Genomic DNA, 15,749 nt, shown 5'->3' with positions numbered 1-15,749 from the left:
GGCTGCTTTTCCTTCACTCTGCGGTCCGACGCATCCCACACCATCTCAATTTAGATGAGGTCGGGGGATTGTGGAGGCCAGGTCATCTGATGCAGCACTACATCATTCTCCTTGGTCAAATAGCCCTTACACAGCCTGGAGGTGTGTTGGGTCATTGTCCTGTTGAAAAAAAAATTGATAGTTCCACTAAGCCCAAACCAGATGCGATAGCATATCGCTGCAGAATGCTGTGGTAGCCATGCTGGTTAAGTGTGCCTTGAATTCTAAATAAATCACAGACAGTGTCACCAGCAAAGTACCCCCACACCATAACACCTCCTCCTCCATGCTTTACAGTGGGAAATACACATGCAGAGATTATGCGTTCACCCACAACGCGTCTCACAAAGACATGGCGGTTGGAACCAAAAATCTCAAATTTGGACTCCAGACCAAAGGACACATTTCCACCGGCCTCATGTCCATTGCTCGTGTTTCTTGGCCCAAGCAAGTCTCTTCTTCTTATTGGTGTGCTTTAGTAGTGGTTTCTTTGCAGTAATTCGACCATGAAGACCTGATTCACAAGGTCTCCTCTGAACAGTTGATGTTGAGATGTGTCTGTTACTTGAGCTCTGTGAAGCATTTATTTGGGCTGCAATTTCTGAGGCTGGTAACTCGAATGAACTTATCCTCTGCAGCAGAGGTACCTCTGGGTCTTCCATTCCTGTGGTGGTCCTCATGAGAGCCAGTTTCATCATTGCACTTGATGGTTTTTGCGACTGCACTTGAAGAAACTTTGAAAGTTCTTGACATGTTCCGTATTGACTGACCTTCATGTCTTAACTTAATGATGGAATGTGGTTTCTCTTCGCTTATTTGAGCTGTTCTTGCCAAAATATGGACTTGGTCTTTTACCAAATAGGGATTTCTTCTGTATACCCCCCTACCTTGTCTCAACACAACTGATTGGCTCAAACGCATTAAGAAGGAAATAAATTCCACAAATTAACTGTTATGAAGGCACACCTGTCAATTGAAATGCATTCCAGGTGACTTCCTCATGAAGCTGGTTGAGAGAATGACAAGAGTGTGCAAAGCTGTCATCAAGGCAAAGGCTGGCTATTTGAAGAATCTCAAATATAAAATATATTTTGATTTGTTTAACACTTTTTTGGTTACTACATGATTCCATATGTTATTTCATAGTTTTGATGTCTTCACTATTATTCTACAATTTAGAAAATAAAAACCCTTGAATGAGTAGGTGTTCTAAAACTTTTGACCGGTAGTGTAAATATATGGATGAGCAATGTCATTATCATTATCAGAGTGGCATAGTCTAAGATGCAATAGATAGTATAGAATACAGTATATACATATGATATGGTAATGCAAGATATGTAAACATTAAAGGGGCATTATTAGAGTGACTAGTGTTCTATTTATTAAAGTGGCCAGTGATTTTCAAGTCTGTATTTAGGCAGCAGCCTCTCTGTGCTAGTGATGGAACATCAATAGAACACGCCTGACTCTCCTCCACCAGTCATACAAGGAGAATGGTGAGCGGTCTGTCTACCAGAAGATGGTTGCTGACTGCAAGACCACCTGTCAAGACCTGCAGTTGTCTCTGGGAGGCACTACTGAACCAGCAAGCAAAGACAACAGGGTGCATTTCAGCTTTGATTTTGCTCAACAAGTAAGCAACATTTCCTCCTTTATACTGATTCAGGACATACAGTGGGGAGAACAAGTATTTGATACACTGCCGATTTTGCAGGTTTTCCTACTTACAAAGCATGTAGAGGTCTGTAATTTTTATCATAGGTACACTTCAACTGTGAGAGACGGAATCTAAAACAAAAATCATTGATGCCCCACGAGGTGAGATCTTGCATTGAGCCCCAGACCGAGGGTGATTGACCGTCATCTTGAACTTCTTCCATTTTCTAATAATTGTGCCAACAGTTGTTGCCTTCTCACCAAGCTGCTTGCCTATTGTCCTGTAGCCCATCTTAGCCTTGTGCAGGTCTACAATTTTATCCCGGATGTCCTTACACAGCTCTCTGGTCTTGGCCATTGTGGAGAGGTTGGAGTCTGTTTGATTGAGTGTGTGGACAGGTGTCTTTTATACAGGTAACGAGTTCAAACAGCTGCAGTTAATACAGGTAATGAGTGGAGAACAGGTCTGTGAGAGCCAGAATTCTTACTGGTTGGTAGGTGATCAAATACTTATGTCATGCAATAAAATGCAAATTAATTACTTAAAAATCATACAATGTGATTTTCTGGATTTTTGTTTTAGATTCCGTCTCTCACAGTTGAAGTGTACCTATGATAAAAATTACAGACCTCTACATGCTTTGTAAGTAGGAAAACCTGCAAAATCGGCAGTGTATCAAATACTTGTTCTCCCCACTGTACATATATATATATATACATATATACACACATATATATATATATATATATATATACACATATGTATACACACACACACACACATATATATATATATGTAATGTCCTTAAAACAAGTCTAAATGAGGCTCAGTAGTGTGTGTGGCCTCCACGTGCCTGTATGACCTCCCTACAACGCCTGGGCATGCTCCTGATGAGGTGGCAGATGGTCTCCTGAGGGATCTCCTCCCAGACCTGGACTAAAGCATCCGCCAACTCCTGGACAGTCTGTGGTGCAACGTGGCGTTGGTGGATGGAGCGGGACATGATGTCCCAGATGTGCTCAATTGGATTCAGGTCTGGGGAATGGGCGGTCCATAGCATCAATGCCTTCCTCTTGCAGGAACTGCTGACACACTCCAGCCACATGAGGTCTAGCATTGTCTTGCATTAAGAGGAACCCAGCGCCAACCGCACCAGCATATGGTCTCACAAGTGGTCTGAGGATCTCATCTCGGTACCTAATGGCAGTCAGGCTACCTCTGGCGAGCACATTGAGGGCTGTGCGCCCCCCCAAAGAAATGCCACCCCACACCATGACTGACCCACCGCCAAACCGGTCATGCTGGAGGATGTTGCAGGCAGCAGAACGTTCTATACGGCGTCTCCAGACTCTGTCACGTCTGTCACGTGCTCAGTGTGAACCTGCTTTCATCTGTGAAGAGCACAGGGCGCCAGTGGCGAATTTGCCAATCTTGGTGTTCTCTGGCAAATGCCAAACGTCCTGCACATTGTTGGGCTGTAAGCACAACCCCCACCTGTGGACGTCGGGCCCTCATACCACCCTCATGGAGTCTGTTTCTGGCCGTTTGAGCAGACACCGCCAGCATTCAAAAGTGACCAAAACATCAGCCAGGAAGCATAGGAACTGAGAAGTGGTCTGTGGTCACCACCTGCAAAACCAGTCCTTTATTGGGGGTGTCTTGCTAATTGCCTATCATTTCCACCTGTTGTCTATTCCATTTGCACATTAGCATGTGGAATTTATTGTCAATCAGTGTTGCTTCCTAAGTGGATGTCACGAATTCGGCCGAGGCTGCTCCTCCTCCTTGCTCGGGCAGGCTTCGGTGTTCGTCGTCCCCGGAGTACTAGCTACCACCGTTGGATGTTTCGATGTTTGTTTGGTTTGGTCTGTCTGTTGCACCTGTGTCCGTTTGTGTCTAATTATGTGACCTATAAGTTTCCTGCTTTGTGTATGTGTGATTGTGTGTTATTGTCCGACTGTCCGTTGGTGTCTCTTGTGTGGAACTTTTTAGCCTTGTTTATTGTTACGCACTGTTGTGCGTTATCGCACGCCTCCTGTGATATCGAGGCCCTTTATTTTGTATTGTTGTTACGTCTAGTAAAGTCATGTTTGACTGAGCCTCTGTGTCCTGCGCCTGACTCCTACACCGCATCCACATCAGCTAGTGACAGAAGATACCACCATAACTGGACCAAGCAGCGTGTCCAGGAGCCAACGCCGGAGAGGACTCTAACAAATATCCACCTCGACTGGGTCAAGCCGCGGGAGGAGGATAGAGGCTGGACTTGGGAGCAGAGGAGCGAGAGTCTGGCGAGAGCCATGGAGGCCTGGCCCACGGGGAGGAGAGATGCCCAGAAAATTTTTAGGGGGGGGCTCACGCCGTGGACGACGGGGCAGCAGGAGGCCGCCAGGTTACGGGAGTCACTGGTCACCAGGGGGAAGGAGGATGTATAGGCACGGCAAGAGGTACTGGGGTGTGTTGCCAGTCCGGTCCGGCCCGTTCCTGATCCCCGCGTAGGGCCAGTGGTGTGTGTCCCCAGTACGGTCCGGCTTGTTCCTGTCCCTCGCACCGAGCCTGTGGTGCGCGTCGCCAGCCCGGTCCGGCATGTTCCTGCCCCTCGCACCAAGCCTGTGGTGCGCGTCGCCAGCCCGGTCCGGCCTGTTCCTGCCCCTCGCACCAAGCCAGTGGTGCGCATCGCCAGCCAGGTCCGGCCCGTTCCTTCTTCCCGCACCAAGCCAGTGGAGCGCGTCGTCAGCCCGGTCCGGCCCGTTCCTGCTTCCTGCACCAAGCCAGTGGTGCGCGTCGTCAGCCCGGTTCGGCCCGTCCCTGCTCCCCGCACCAAGCCTGTGGCGTGCGTCGTTAGCCCGGTCCGGCCTGTTCCTGCTCCCCGCACCAAGCCAGTGGTGCGCTTCGTCAGCCCGGTTCGGCCCGTCCCTGCTCCCCACACCAAGCCAATGGTGCGCGTCGTCAGCCCGGTCCGGCCTGTTCCTGCTCCCCGCACCAAGCCAGTGGTGCGCTTCGTCAGCCCGGTTTGGCCCGTCCCTGCTCCCCGCACCAAGCCTGTGGTGCGCGTCGTCAGTCCGGCACAGCCCGTGCCTGTTCCACCGGTTCCTGGTCCGGCACCGGTCAGCTGCTCCACTCCGGAGCTAGAGCAATCCGCTCCACCAGTGTTCAGTCCAGCTCCAGCCAGCAGGGCCAGACCGGACCAGGGGCGCTTTGGGGGGTTAGAGAGGGAGTGGGGGTCATGCCCGGAGCCGGAACCGCCTCCGAGGAGGAATGCCCACCCGGCCCTCCCCTGTTCGGTTTATGTTTGGCGCGGTCGCAGTCCGCGCCTTTGGGGGGGGGGGGTACTGTCACGCCCTGGCTCTGGGACTCTGTTATGTTGAGCCAGGGTGTGTTGTTTCTATGTGTTTTGTGTGCTAGGGTGATTGTCTAGTTCATTTGTTTCTATGTTGGCCAGTGTGGTTCTCAATCAGAGGCAACGTGTATCAGCTGTTGCTTGTTGTCTCTGATTGGGAACCATACTTAGGCAGCCTGTTTTCCACAGTGTGTTGTGGGATCTTGTTCCGTTTGGTTTGTGTAACCGTAGGACTTCACGTTTCGTATCGTTTGTTGTTTTGTTCGTGTGGTGACTCTAATAAAAGAAGTATGTTCACTTATCACGCTGCGCATTGGTCCACTTCTATCGACGAGCGTGACAGTGGACAGTTTGATTTCACAGAAGTGTGATTGACTTGGAGTTACATTGTGTTGTTTAAGTGTTCCCTTTATTTTTTTGAGCAGTGTATATATATATATACACACACACACACAGCACCAGTGAACGGTTTGGACACACCTACTCATTCAAGTGTTTTTCTTTATTTGTACTATAAGACGGGCAGTTTGATTCTTTTTTGACAGCAGAGGCTTCTTCTTAGCAACCCTACCATGAATGGCATTTACATTCAGTGTTATTCTTATTGTTGAAGCATGCACAGTTACCTGAGATGCAGCAAGGGAGGTCTGCAAATCTCTAGATATTATGTTTGGGTTGGATTTTACCTGATTTATTATTGTTCTTGTGGCGCTTTGGAATATTTTGGAAGGGCATCCACTTCTAGGCCGAGTTGCTGTCATGTTAAATGCTCTCCATTTGTAAAGTATTTGCCTCACAGTGGACTGATGGCGCTCAAATCTTTTGGAGATGATTTTATAGCCTTCCCCAGACTGATGTGCTCTCACTACCCTCGTCCTGATGGCCTCTGAGATCTCCTTTCCTCCCAGCATGGTGTGCTTTGCATTCACCTGGAAGGGTAACTGACCAGGTTCCTTATCTCTATTTATCAGAGTCCCGCCCAAACTCTTTCCTAACGATCTCTCCTTTGATCTGTTCATTTGGTAGCTAATTTTACTTACCTGCTTGATTTAACCAATGCAACTTGGGGTTCACTTATTTTTGCACCTGCACTAATTCATTTTTAATTTTGTTTTTCTACTACTCACATAATTTCCTCTACACCAACATATGGTATTGGTAAATATAAACCTGTTATGTCAGATCAAAAAGACTGGTTCTGATTAAATGAAGATTTCATGGTAAAACTGAAGAAATCTGTAATTGCACAAGGGTTTCACATACTTTCAAGCAGCACTGTATATATGGGAAGCAGGCAAATGCCTTTCACTGAGCTATGTAAAGACAGACTAACAGGGGTGAGACAATTAATTTTAATTTATCTTAATGTTCTTTTGTTGTTGTTTGCAGGTGCACTATCCTTCACCAACTACGGAGTTGGGGAAACACGTGTGGACCTGAATTGTGACAACTGCAGTGGCCAAAACAAGAACAAGTTTGTGCTCTGGTATTGTGCCTGGCGGACCATGCACAAGTTCTACCACAGTCTGGACCTTCACTTCCTGATCACAGGCCACACCAAGTTTGCCCCCGACTGGTGCTTCGGCCTCATCAAGCAGCGCTTCAGAAAGACCAGAGTGAACACTTTGTCCGAGATTGCTTGTGTTGTGAAGGAGCACTCTGACAGGGGTCAACATCCCACAGCTGGTTGGACTGGAGGATGGTACGGTGCTGGTGGAAAGCTATGGCTGGCAACAACACCTGACTCCGTACTTCAGGCCGCTGCCACAGATCAAGCCATACCAGCACTTCAGGTAAATATCATTTTCATTGCATTGTATGAGGTTATTCTTCTTATCTAAACTTGGGAGGTGAATTGATGTTATGCAAGGTTGTAATGTCTTCTCAATTTTTTTTGTTATTTCCTGTTTTACAGCTTCGATGCTCTGGAGCCTGGTGTTGTTGTCGCCAAGGAGCGTTCAGACTCAGTCAGGACCAGGTTTCAGCTGCTATGCAACGCTGACATCCTTCCTCCAATAGATGGTCTGCCTGTACAAGCACCACCTAGACTGGACACAGCTAGACAAACTTTAGGGAGTTTTGTGACCAAGAGGCTATGGACATCACATGCCCTGCACCAAAGTCAAGGGCAGGACAGAAACAAGCTCTCCGAATATAGATTCCCTTGTTCATGCGTGGTTCGGACGGACCCGTTCATCACTGGGGGCGAGTTCCCATTCATCAGCACTATCTGCAGTGCCTCTATTCACATGACTCTCTCCTAACACACACACCATACGTTGCTGCTACTATTCATTTTTTTTATCCTGCTGCTCTGCCACTTTACCGCTAATTGTATGCATATAACTACCTGATCTATCACCAGTATCACTGATATGGTTATTGATATTGTTCTTGTACATACTGTATATTATGTAGTTCTTTCTCTACTGGCATTGACATGTGTTCTTTTTTTGATATTGACACTATCTATTTTTGATATTGCTACTATGTCATCTAATATCTATAAAATATTTTTATCTGGACACTTTCTGTTTACCTGGAATTTTTACTTATTGTAGGCTACTACTATTACCACTTTTAGTCTTAATCTTTACTACACTACTCACTGTTTAGCACATGACCTCACATGTGAATCCTTAAAGAGGGGCTAGCTTAAGAGGGTGTGAACAATGCTGAATGGGTGTAGACAAAGAAGAGCTCTCCAATAGGGCTACCAAAACATTCAAGGGCCATTTTCTCAAAAGTGGGGTTACAAGTTTATCAACTTTCGAAGCAGAATTACTTTCCCATTGTTCCTCAACTGTGTCTGCTTTTATCCAATGTAAAAAATAATAATAATAATCAAATTTTGCTACATAAGACCGATTTAAGGCGGTCGGTCACATATCTTCATAAAAAATAAAGGAGGAGGGGGGGAGGAGGAGGATAAGGAAAAAGGAATGGGGAAAAAGCCATCACAAGAGAGGACGAGTGTTGAAGATCTAACTTAAAAAGTGCTACCTACAAAAATAATGAGCTGGTTGTGACTGAGGGCAACAGACTTTTCAACCAAGAGCTGTGATTTAAATAAATATATCAAATAAATCAGAAGTAGCTCTTTTTGATTTCATATGGCCAAGAGAGGTGTAATACGTAGATGCTGCATAAAGTATCAACAAATAATCGAGACAGATTTGCCATATCTGGAAAACCTTTAGGTGTAGCCTAAGTAAGAACAATTTTAAAACAAATGTATCCAATTAAATCTTAATTATAGTGATCCTTATATCCACTTGACTTAACTGTACACTATAACGTAAAACTGTAATTTATACAGTAATTTGGGGTATTATCAACAGTAAAATACTGTGAAACATTTTACAGCAGCATACTGTAAATTATGGTGCATTGTGGGTGGGGAAAGATTTGCTGTATTTCAAGGGTACTGTAATCATACCCCACAGAATAAAGTACTGTAGCGTACTTTTGGAGCACAAAAATACTTTTGACCACAAGTGGGTGTTGTTGTTTCTGGTTCATTAACATATTTTGAGGCGTACCTTGTAAGAGCCTATATTTGTTGCACCTGTTAGTGTACCAATTTAACTCCTATGTGGTTATATTATATTGCCCCATCAATTTAAAATGTATAGGGGATAGGTTGGAGTGGTAACAAGTCTTAAAGGCCCAGTACAGTCAAAAATTCAGTTTTTCCTGTGTTTTGTATCATATTGTACAACAGCTGATGAAACTAACACTGTAAAAGTGTGAAAAAATGTGTGTTATATCCTGATAGTTGCTGGTTGAAAATACAATCTACACAGAACCTTCTACACTGAGTGTACAAAACATTAGGAGCACCGTCCTAATATTGTGCTATACCCCTTTTTGCCCTCAGAACAGCCTCAATTCATCAGGGCATGGACTCTAAAAGGTGTCGAAAGCATTCCACAGGGATTCTGGCCGATGTTGACTCCAATGCTTCCCACAGTTGTGTCAATTTGGCTGGTAGTGAAGCTCTACTTCGAATAGCTAGTTCCATCTCATCCGACAGATGCTCAATTGGATTGACTTGTGGCATGGGCATTATCCTGCTGAAAAAATAAATTTGCAGATGGATACACTGCTGCCATGAAGGGATGCACCAGATTGGCAATGATGTTCAGATATACTGTGGCATTCAAGCATTGCTCCACTTTTATCAAGGGGCCAAATGTGTGCCATGAAATCACCCCACACCATCACACAACCACCAGCCTGCAATGTTGACACGTGGCATGATGGATGCATGTACTCATGTGGTTTTCTCCACACCCTAGTCCTCCCATCAGCGTGAAACAGCAGGAACTGGGATTCATCAGATTCATTCATTGTTTTTCCAATTCTACAGTATCCACTGTTTTCGTTCCTTAGCCACTGTAACCGCAGTTTCATTTTTTTTGCTGAAAGAATAGGAACTCGTCAGCTGCCGTACCCCATTCTTGTCAATGTACGACAAGTTGTGCATTCTTTTATGGGTCTTTGGGCACCAAAGTTGTACTGGACTGTCAGTTGACTAACTGTAGCCCATCTGTTGCACTGCACAATTATTGTCAGCCTCCTTTGTCCTCTTTCATCAATGACCCGTTTTTGACCACTGGCCTGCCGTTGGCTGGATGTCCTTTGGGTGATAGATAATTCTTGTTACACACGGGAAACTGCTGAGCATTAAAAACCCAGCACCATTGTAGTTCTTGACACACTCAAACTGGTACGCCTGGCACCTACTACCATACCCCGTTCAAAGGCACTTAAATCTTTTGACTTGCACATTCACCCTCTGAATGGCACACATACACAATCCATGTCTTAATTGTCTCAAGGCTTAAAAATCCTTCTTTAACCTATTTCCTCCCCTTCATCTACACTGATTGAAGTGGATTTAACAGGTGACATCAATAAGGGATCATAGCTTTCACCTGAAATCACCTGGTCAGTCTATGTCATGGAAAGAGCAGGTGTTCCTAATGTTTTGTACACTCAGTATATATAATCAGCAGGTTTTGCATGGGTGGGGTTTCGGCTTGCCTGGTGACATCACCAGGCGGTAAATTAGTTAATAGACCAATAACACGAGATAAATAGTTATTGCTAAAAAGCTATTTTGATAATTTTTTTACTATTTGAATGGGAAACTATTACAGTAATCTACTTCATTGTTACACAGAAATGATTTAATATTCATATAAAAACGGCTGCATTGGGCCTTATATTTTTGAGCATTTTGCCATTTCTTTTTGGTCTGTTTTGCCCTGTAGTCGCTGCCAGTTTGGAAGCCTTTGTTAAGGCCTCCAGTAGTGAAAGTGATATAAAACACCAAATATTCATTGATATGTTCTAATATGTAAACACATTACCTAGCAGCCAACCTGCTTGCACCAGCAAAATACTGTGAAATACAAACCCCTCCCCTCAATGAATTTCATTCATTCATTAATTTATCCATTCATTCATTATGATTACAGTAGCATTTACTTTTTTACAGTATAATACATTCAATTGTTTGGTATTGTACTGTGTGTCATTATACAGTACTTGCTTTGATACTGTAATTAGTAGCAGTAGATGTACTGCAATATAAAATACAGTAACTTACTTGCCACTTTGCTGCCTGTAAGTTACTGTCAAATTCATGGCAACCCCTTTACAGTCTAACTGGTAAAATATTGCACTCTACATACTCATTATATACTCTAATCAAATTGTGATAAGTAGTACTGTAAGCGATTGTGTTTAGTAATTTTTGGGCATCAAAATTGGTTACATTTCATTTTTGTTTAAATCTACCTGATCAATATTCCACTTACAGTAAAGCTGGTGAATTATGTGGAATAATAATAATAACAACATGTGACATTGAATCAAATGAAAAACGACAGGCCTACAATATTACATTCAATTTTCTTCGAATGTGCAGAACACATGGTCTGGCGGCCGGTAATATGATTCCACATGGATTCAAGTGCCACATTTGAATTCATCTCCACTTCACTGCTTTACTGTAGCCTAAAGAATAAAATATGTCCACGTAAACCCCATCACGCCACATTTGTAGTCTTTCACCCTAGCCTCTGATGTTCTTTCATGCTGCTTTTCCTCTAAGTATTTTCCGCTCCGTGCCAGGAATGAAACAAGTGCCAGGTTGTCACCTGATACGCGTGACAGGCCTGATAGGATTTGGGACTTTCGAAATGACAGTTCAGCATCAACAATAAAGCTTTTAGGCTATAAAGCAACTGAAATCGCCAAATGACACGGGACAACAGACTTATGCCAGGGAATGTACCAATACAAGGATTAAACTTTCAAAACATCCGAATTGTTAAGCGTTTAATCATTTGGCAACAGGAGGGACTGAAGGACAGTAATTATGTGGTCTTAGAACCCAGTGCCATGACGAAGCAGACTGGACGTTCAAGATCCTGCTTCCCTTCCACAGCCATGTCTGTGCATCGTGCGCACACTGGACATCTCATTAAAATGTATTCAAGTTCAACAAAATAATATAAATGTCTAGGATAAATTAAACCATTTCCAGGGTAATTTGTCAGCCCCCCAAAAAGTATACAAACAATAGGCTACAAACAGTATGCCTAGTGCACACAATCCAAAAAGCTTCATTGTTATTTATGAAAAATAGGCAGAATTTTCAAGTATAGGGGAGACCAGGGTTGTTTGTCACAGTGCGAATTACTCCCAATCAAAATGGTGCTATTTTTTAGGGTTCAAATGTGTGAATTCTTTGAAAGAACTCATCCACCTGGTCAATTTATGTGTTTTTCATAGGTGAAATAAAATTTAAAAATGGGGGTATCCATGAACAATAATGTTTGTTGAAAAGAGGAAATTGGGAGATATATTTCAAACCTATTGCTGAGTTCCTAGGTCAAGCCATGTGGTAACTAGAATCTTAATTAGCATTGGGTGGGTGGTTGTCATAATCAACCCCATTATAAAAACAAATTGGTGTTGGTTGTGGGCAATTCCATGGTAACAGAATGATGGTAACAGAATGACATCATTGGTCCCTGATCTGTACTATATAGAAATGCATAATTATGAATGTCATTATCTTCATGGTAAAAATGTAGAATTGTCCTTTGTATGTGTGGGTATTCTTCTACATACTGGCTATTATTCTAATGCGCTCCGCCTCCAAACAAGACCAAATTTGGTTAGTCTGGACCAAATCTGTACCAATCATAGACATCTATGTTTCACAGGTTTGGGCATCACAGAACAGCACAGCAGAGAACAGCACAGCACAGTAAATTATACTGTTCTCTACACTAGTGTGCTCAAATGTACTGTACTGTACTAAACTCTAATGTATTGTACTGAACTATACTCTACTGTTTTCTAAGACCCCTTTTCCATCTGTTTGACCAGAAATCAAAGCCTTTGGTTATTAAATTTTTTGGAGATGGATAAAAAAAATTTTTTTTATATATGCCTTAATTAATCCAAAAATAAAAATAATGTTGATGTGCTCTTATGTTAGTGCTCATGGGGCCTTTCACATGGAAATGCCCTTGTCACAATTCAACCCATTGTAACCACCCAGCAAACCGGGAACATTCCCAGAATATTAGCTAAGATTACCATTAAGTTTTAGTTAGGGTTTTATCTAAAATTAGGATGATAACACACCAAAAACATTCAAAGAATGTTTTGATTAAAAATAAAATAATATTCAAATTAAATATCCTTGGAATGTTGTCCTAACATTCACTAAAATGTTGTGCACAACATCTGTAACAACCACAAAAGAACATTCCCCGAACCCAAACGTTCTCATTAGGTTTCCAGGTAATGTAATAACACAATGTACCAGTAACGTTTTTAGAACATTGTTATTATTATTAACATACTGCTGCAACAAAATGTGAGAGCAACGTTCTGGGAACATTATTGCAACATCAGGCAAATGTTTTACACAAACATTGTATAATCATCAGCACAACTGGACAGTTTTTGTGTTATGAGAATATTTGCCACAACCTAACAAATGTTCTGGGAACTTTCACAGAACCAATTTTGGTTTGCTGGGCATATTGTTCAGGGACATTACAATAAATCCTAAGCTCTTTTGTGCTTGTGCTATAGAGAGCTCACTTCGTTGCCTCCCTCTCACGCACATATTATTTTCTGTCACTCACCCACACATGCATGTGCAAACACGCATAGAACAAAAATAGGACAGCACTCCGGTGAATAAATGTAAATTTACATTCACACTCACAAATTTACTCAATATGTAATATGTTATTATCAAGGCATAAAATGCTGAATTTTGTTAATAATATCGTTCAATCATATGCTATAAGCTATATGCTATATTGCTTCATTTCCTGTTACAGATGGAATAAGCTACTAGCAAACACTGTGACAACCAACCCCATACTGTGTGACAACCAACCCCACAATGGGGCTGGTTGTCACAAGTGGACAGAGTGTGTTTGATGGCTTATAACTAACTCCATGTTGGAATAAGATATGCAGATAAAAAGGATCCCCATTTCAACCCAAGACCTTGTAAGATATACTGGTGCTGACAACTACAGACAATAATAAAAAGTGTGACAACCAACCCAGCCTCCCAATAAGAAAAGGCACTTATGTAAATTGATTGTTTTGGAATCGACAATTTTGGAAAATGTATCCTGATCGGTTTATGTGAATACTCTATCTGTCTGACAGGCTGAATCCGCTGTGTGTGTGCGCGCACAGAGAGAGAGAGAGAGAGAGAGAGAGAGAGAGAGAGAGAGAGAGAGAGAGAGAGAGAGAGAGAGAGAGAGAGAGAGAGAGAGAGAGAGAGAGAGAGAGAGAGAGAGAGTTCCCATACCTTCAGCTCCACATGACAGTGCACCGGCGCCCATGTCATGCTATAACACTCCGTCTCCGTCGCCTCATTCACCTCCAAAGATATTTTAATGTCCGCCACCGAATCCCATGTATAGCAGAACTCTGTCTTATTGAGCCAGCACAGGTTCCTGACAAATGGCACTTCAATATCGGGGTTCCCCACGTTGCCCACATCAATCTCCACGTAGGTCTTGTCTTCTGTCAGTGTCTGTATGACCAGAGAGTGAGTCCGTCTCTCCCAGATTAGCCCGCTATAACTCCCCTTTAGGATCCAGTTCTTGTTGGGCTGATCCACCACTTGCCAGTATATGATCCCAATGGTCATGACGAAGAAGACTGCCACCCCGAGACAGGCAATAGCTCCCTTCCAAGTTTCGTTCATCTCCTTCAATCCCGTATCCCATGTTACCTCGGGGATGGGGCTAGGGTTCCTGTTTCGAGCATGAGGCATGTTTGTTTTGAAATGAGGAAGAATCAAATAAAAAAAATGAAGAAAAAATCTCTGCAAGTGGTTGTTGAAAAGATTGGGTGCCTCATTATCATCATGTCATGTTTGTTTCAGAGTGACTGAACGTTCGTTAGCCTACTTTTGTACAATCTCCAACACACGGTGTTACCGCAGTTTTTGCGCAATTATGTCAGCCACAGAGACAACTGGCCAAACTGTCATATGAGTGAAAACGGTAAAAATCCCAACGGTTGGAAAAATTAATCAGAGAAGAATTGACTTACCACATGCTTACCACGGTTTAAAAGTGTTCCTTTTTAATGACATTGAACGCTGAGCTGTGAGTGAGCAGCCTTAACCCGGGTTTCGCAGCAATGCTTAGCTCCTTAGACGCCGAATTGCTTGCCCTGCACTTTTTGCCCGGGTCTGACGTAACGCCAGGCTGTTTCTTCAGAAAGGTAGAGTAGGGAAGAGATAATGATTAGGGAGCCGGTAGACGCAAGGAGCTTGGCTTGACAGGCAGTCCCAGAGCAGCCAGTTGGGGCGAGCAGGCCATTGGCGGTGGGGAGTGACCGGTGCTCGCTCCCCTTGCATGCGCTCCAACTGGCAGGCTCGCCATTGCACGTTTTTACAACACTGCGCTCAAGTTAATATCACCCGAATAAATATTCATTTGGAGAGGGGTACAATTGTGTAGCCTAACCATTTTTAGAACTCAATGTCTTTAGGTTTCAATTGGCAGACTTTCTATGGAGTAGGCCTAGGCCTATAGTGGGCGAAACATCAACAAGTAGGCTAAATTTGGCCAGTTGCAATTAAAATTGACATTAAAAGCCGATATTCACAGGAAGCAATCTGGACGCAATTTATGTTGCATGCAACAAAGTTTCATCTGGGTTAGTCAGTGGCTCACCACCCAAAAATTGCCTGCAATTTAGTTGAATTGCATCGCAAGAAATATAAATCAATCCTGTAGAGCAATAGCCTAAATACTTTTTGTAGGCACTAACCCTGCCATGGCGCGTTGGTCAATGCCTATGGGGAAAATTAATAGGGGTTTCTGTATGGTTTTTGGATAAATGGCGAAAATAAGGTCTCTGATAAAAACAGGATTAGGAGTGGCGCAGTGGTCTAAGGCACTGCATCGCAGTGCTAGCTGTGCCACTAGAGATCCTGCTTCGAGTCCAGGCTCTGTCGCGACCGGGAGACCCATGGGCGGCGCACAATTGGTCCAGCGTCGTCCAAGGTAGGGCAGGGATGTGGGTTCGTTTCCCACGGGGGGCCAGTATGAAAAAAACAAAAACATGTATGCATTCACTAACTGTAAGTCGCTCTGGATAAGAGCGTCTGCTAAATGACTGAAATGTAAATCATAT

At 43.5% G+C, this 15,749-nt stretch overlaps 1 protein-coding gene across 1 annotated transcript in view; it reads right to left on the bottom strand.

Moving 5' to 3' along the window:
* The window catches only part of si:ch211-236l14.4 (SITS-binding protein), a 78,341-nt gene extending 63,516 nt beyond the window's left edge, over positions 1-14,825 (bottom strand). Inside the window, exon 1 of the mRNA XM_041836606.2 lies at positions 13,906-14,825. Within this exon, the coding sequence (XP_041692540.1) occupies positions 13,906-14,376 (471 nt within the window). The 5' untranslated portion in view covers positions 14,377-14,825. The remainder of the gene's footprint in view (positions 1-13,905) is intronic.
* Between the last annotated feature and the right edge of the window lie 924 nt (positions 14,826-15,749).

Source organism: Coregonus clupeaformis, chromosome 19 (genome assembly GCF_020615455.1).
Source record: "Coregonus clupeaformis isolate EN_2021a chromosome 19, ASM2061545v1, whole genome shotgun sequence".
Classification (NCBI taxonomy): domain Eukaryota; kingdom Metazoa; phylum Chordata; class Actinopteri; order Salmoniformes; family Salmonidae; genus Coregonus; species Coregonus clupeaformis.
This window is presented reverse-complemented; position numbering and strand designations above follow the sequence as displayed.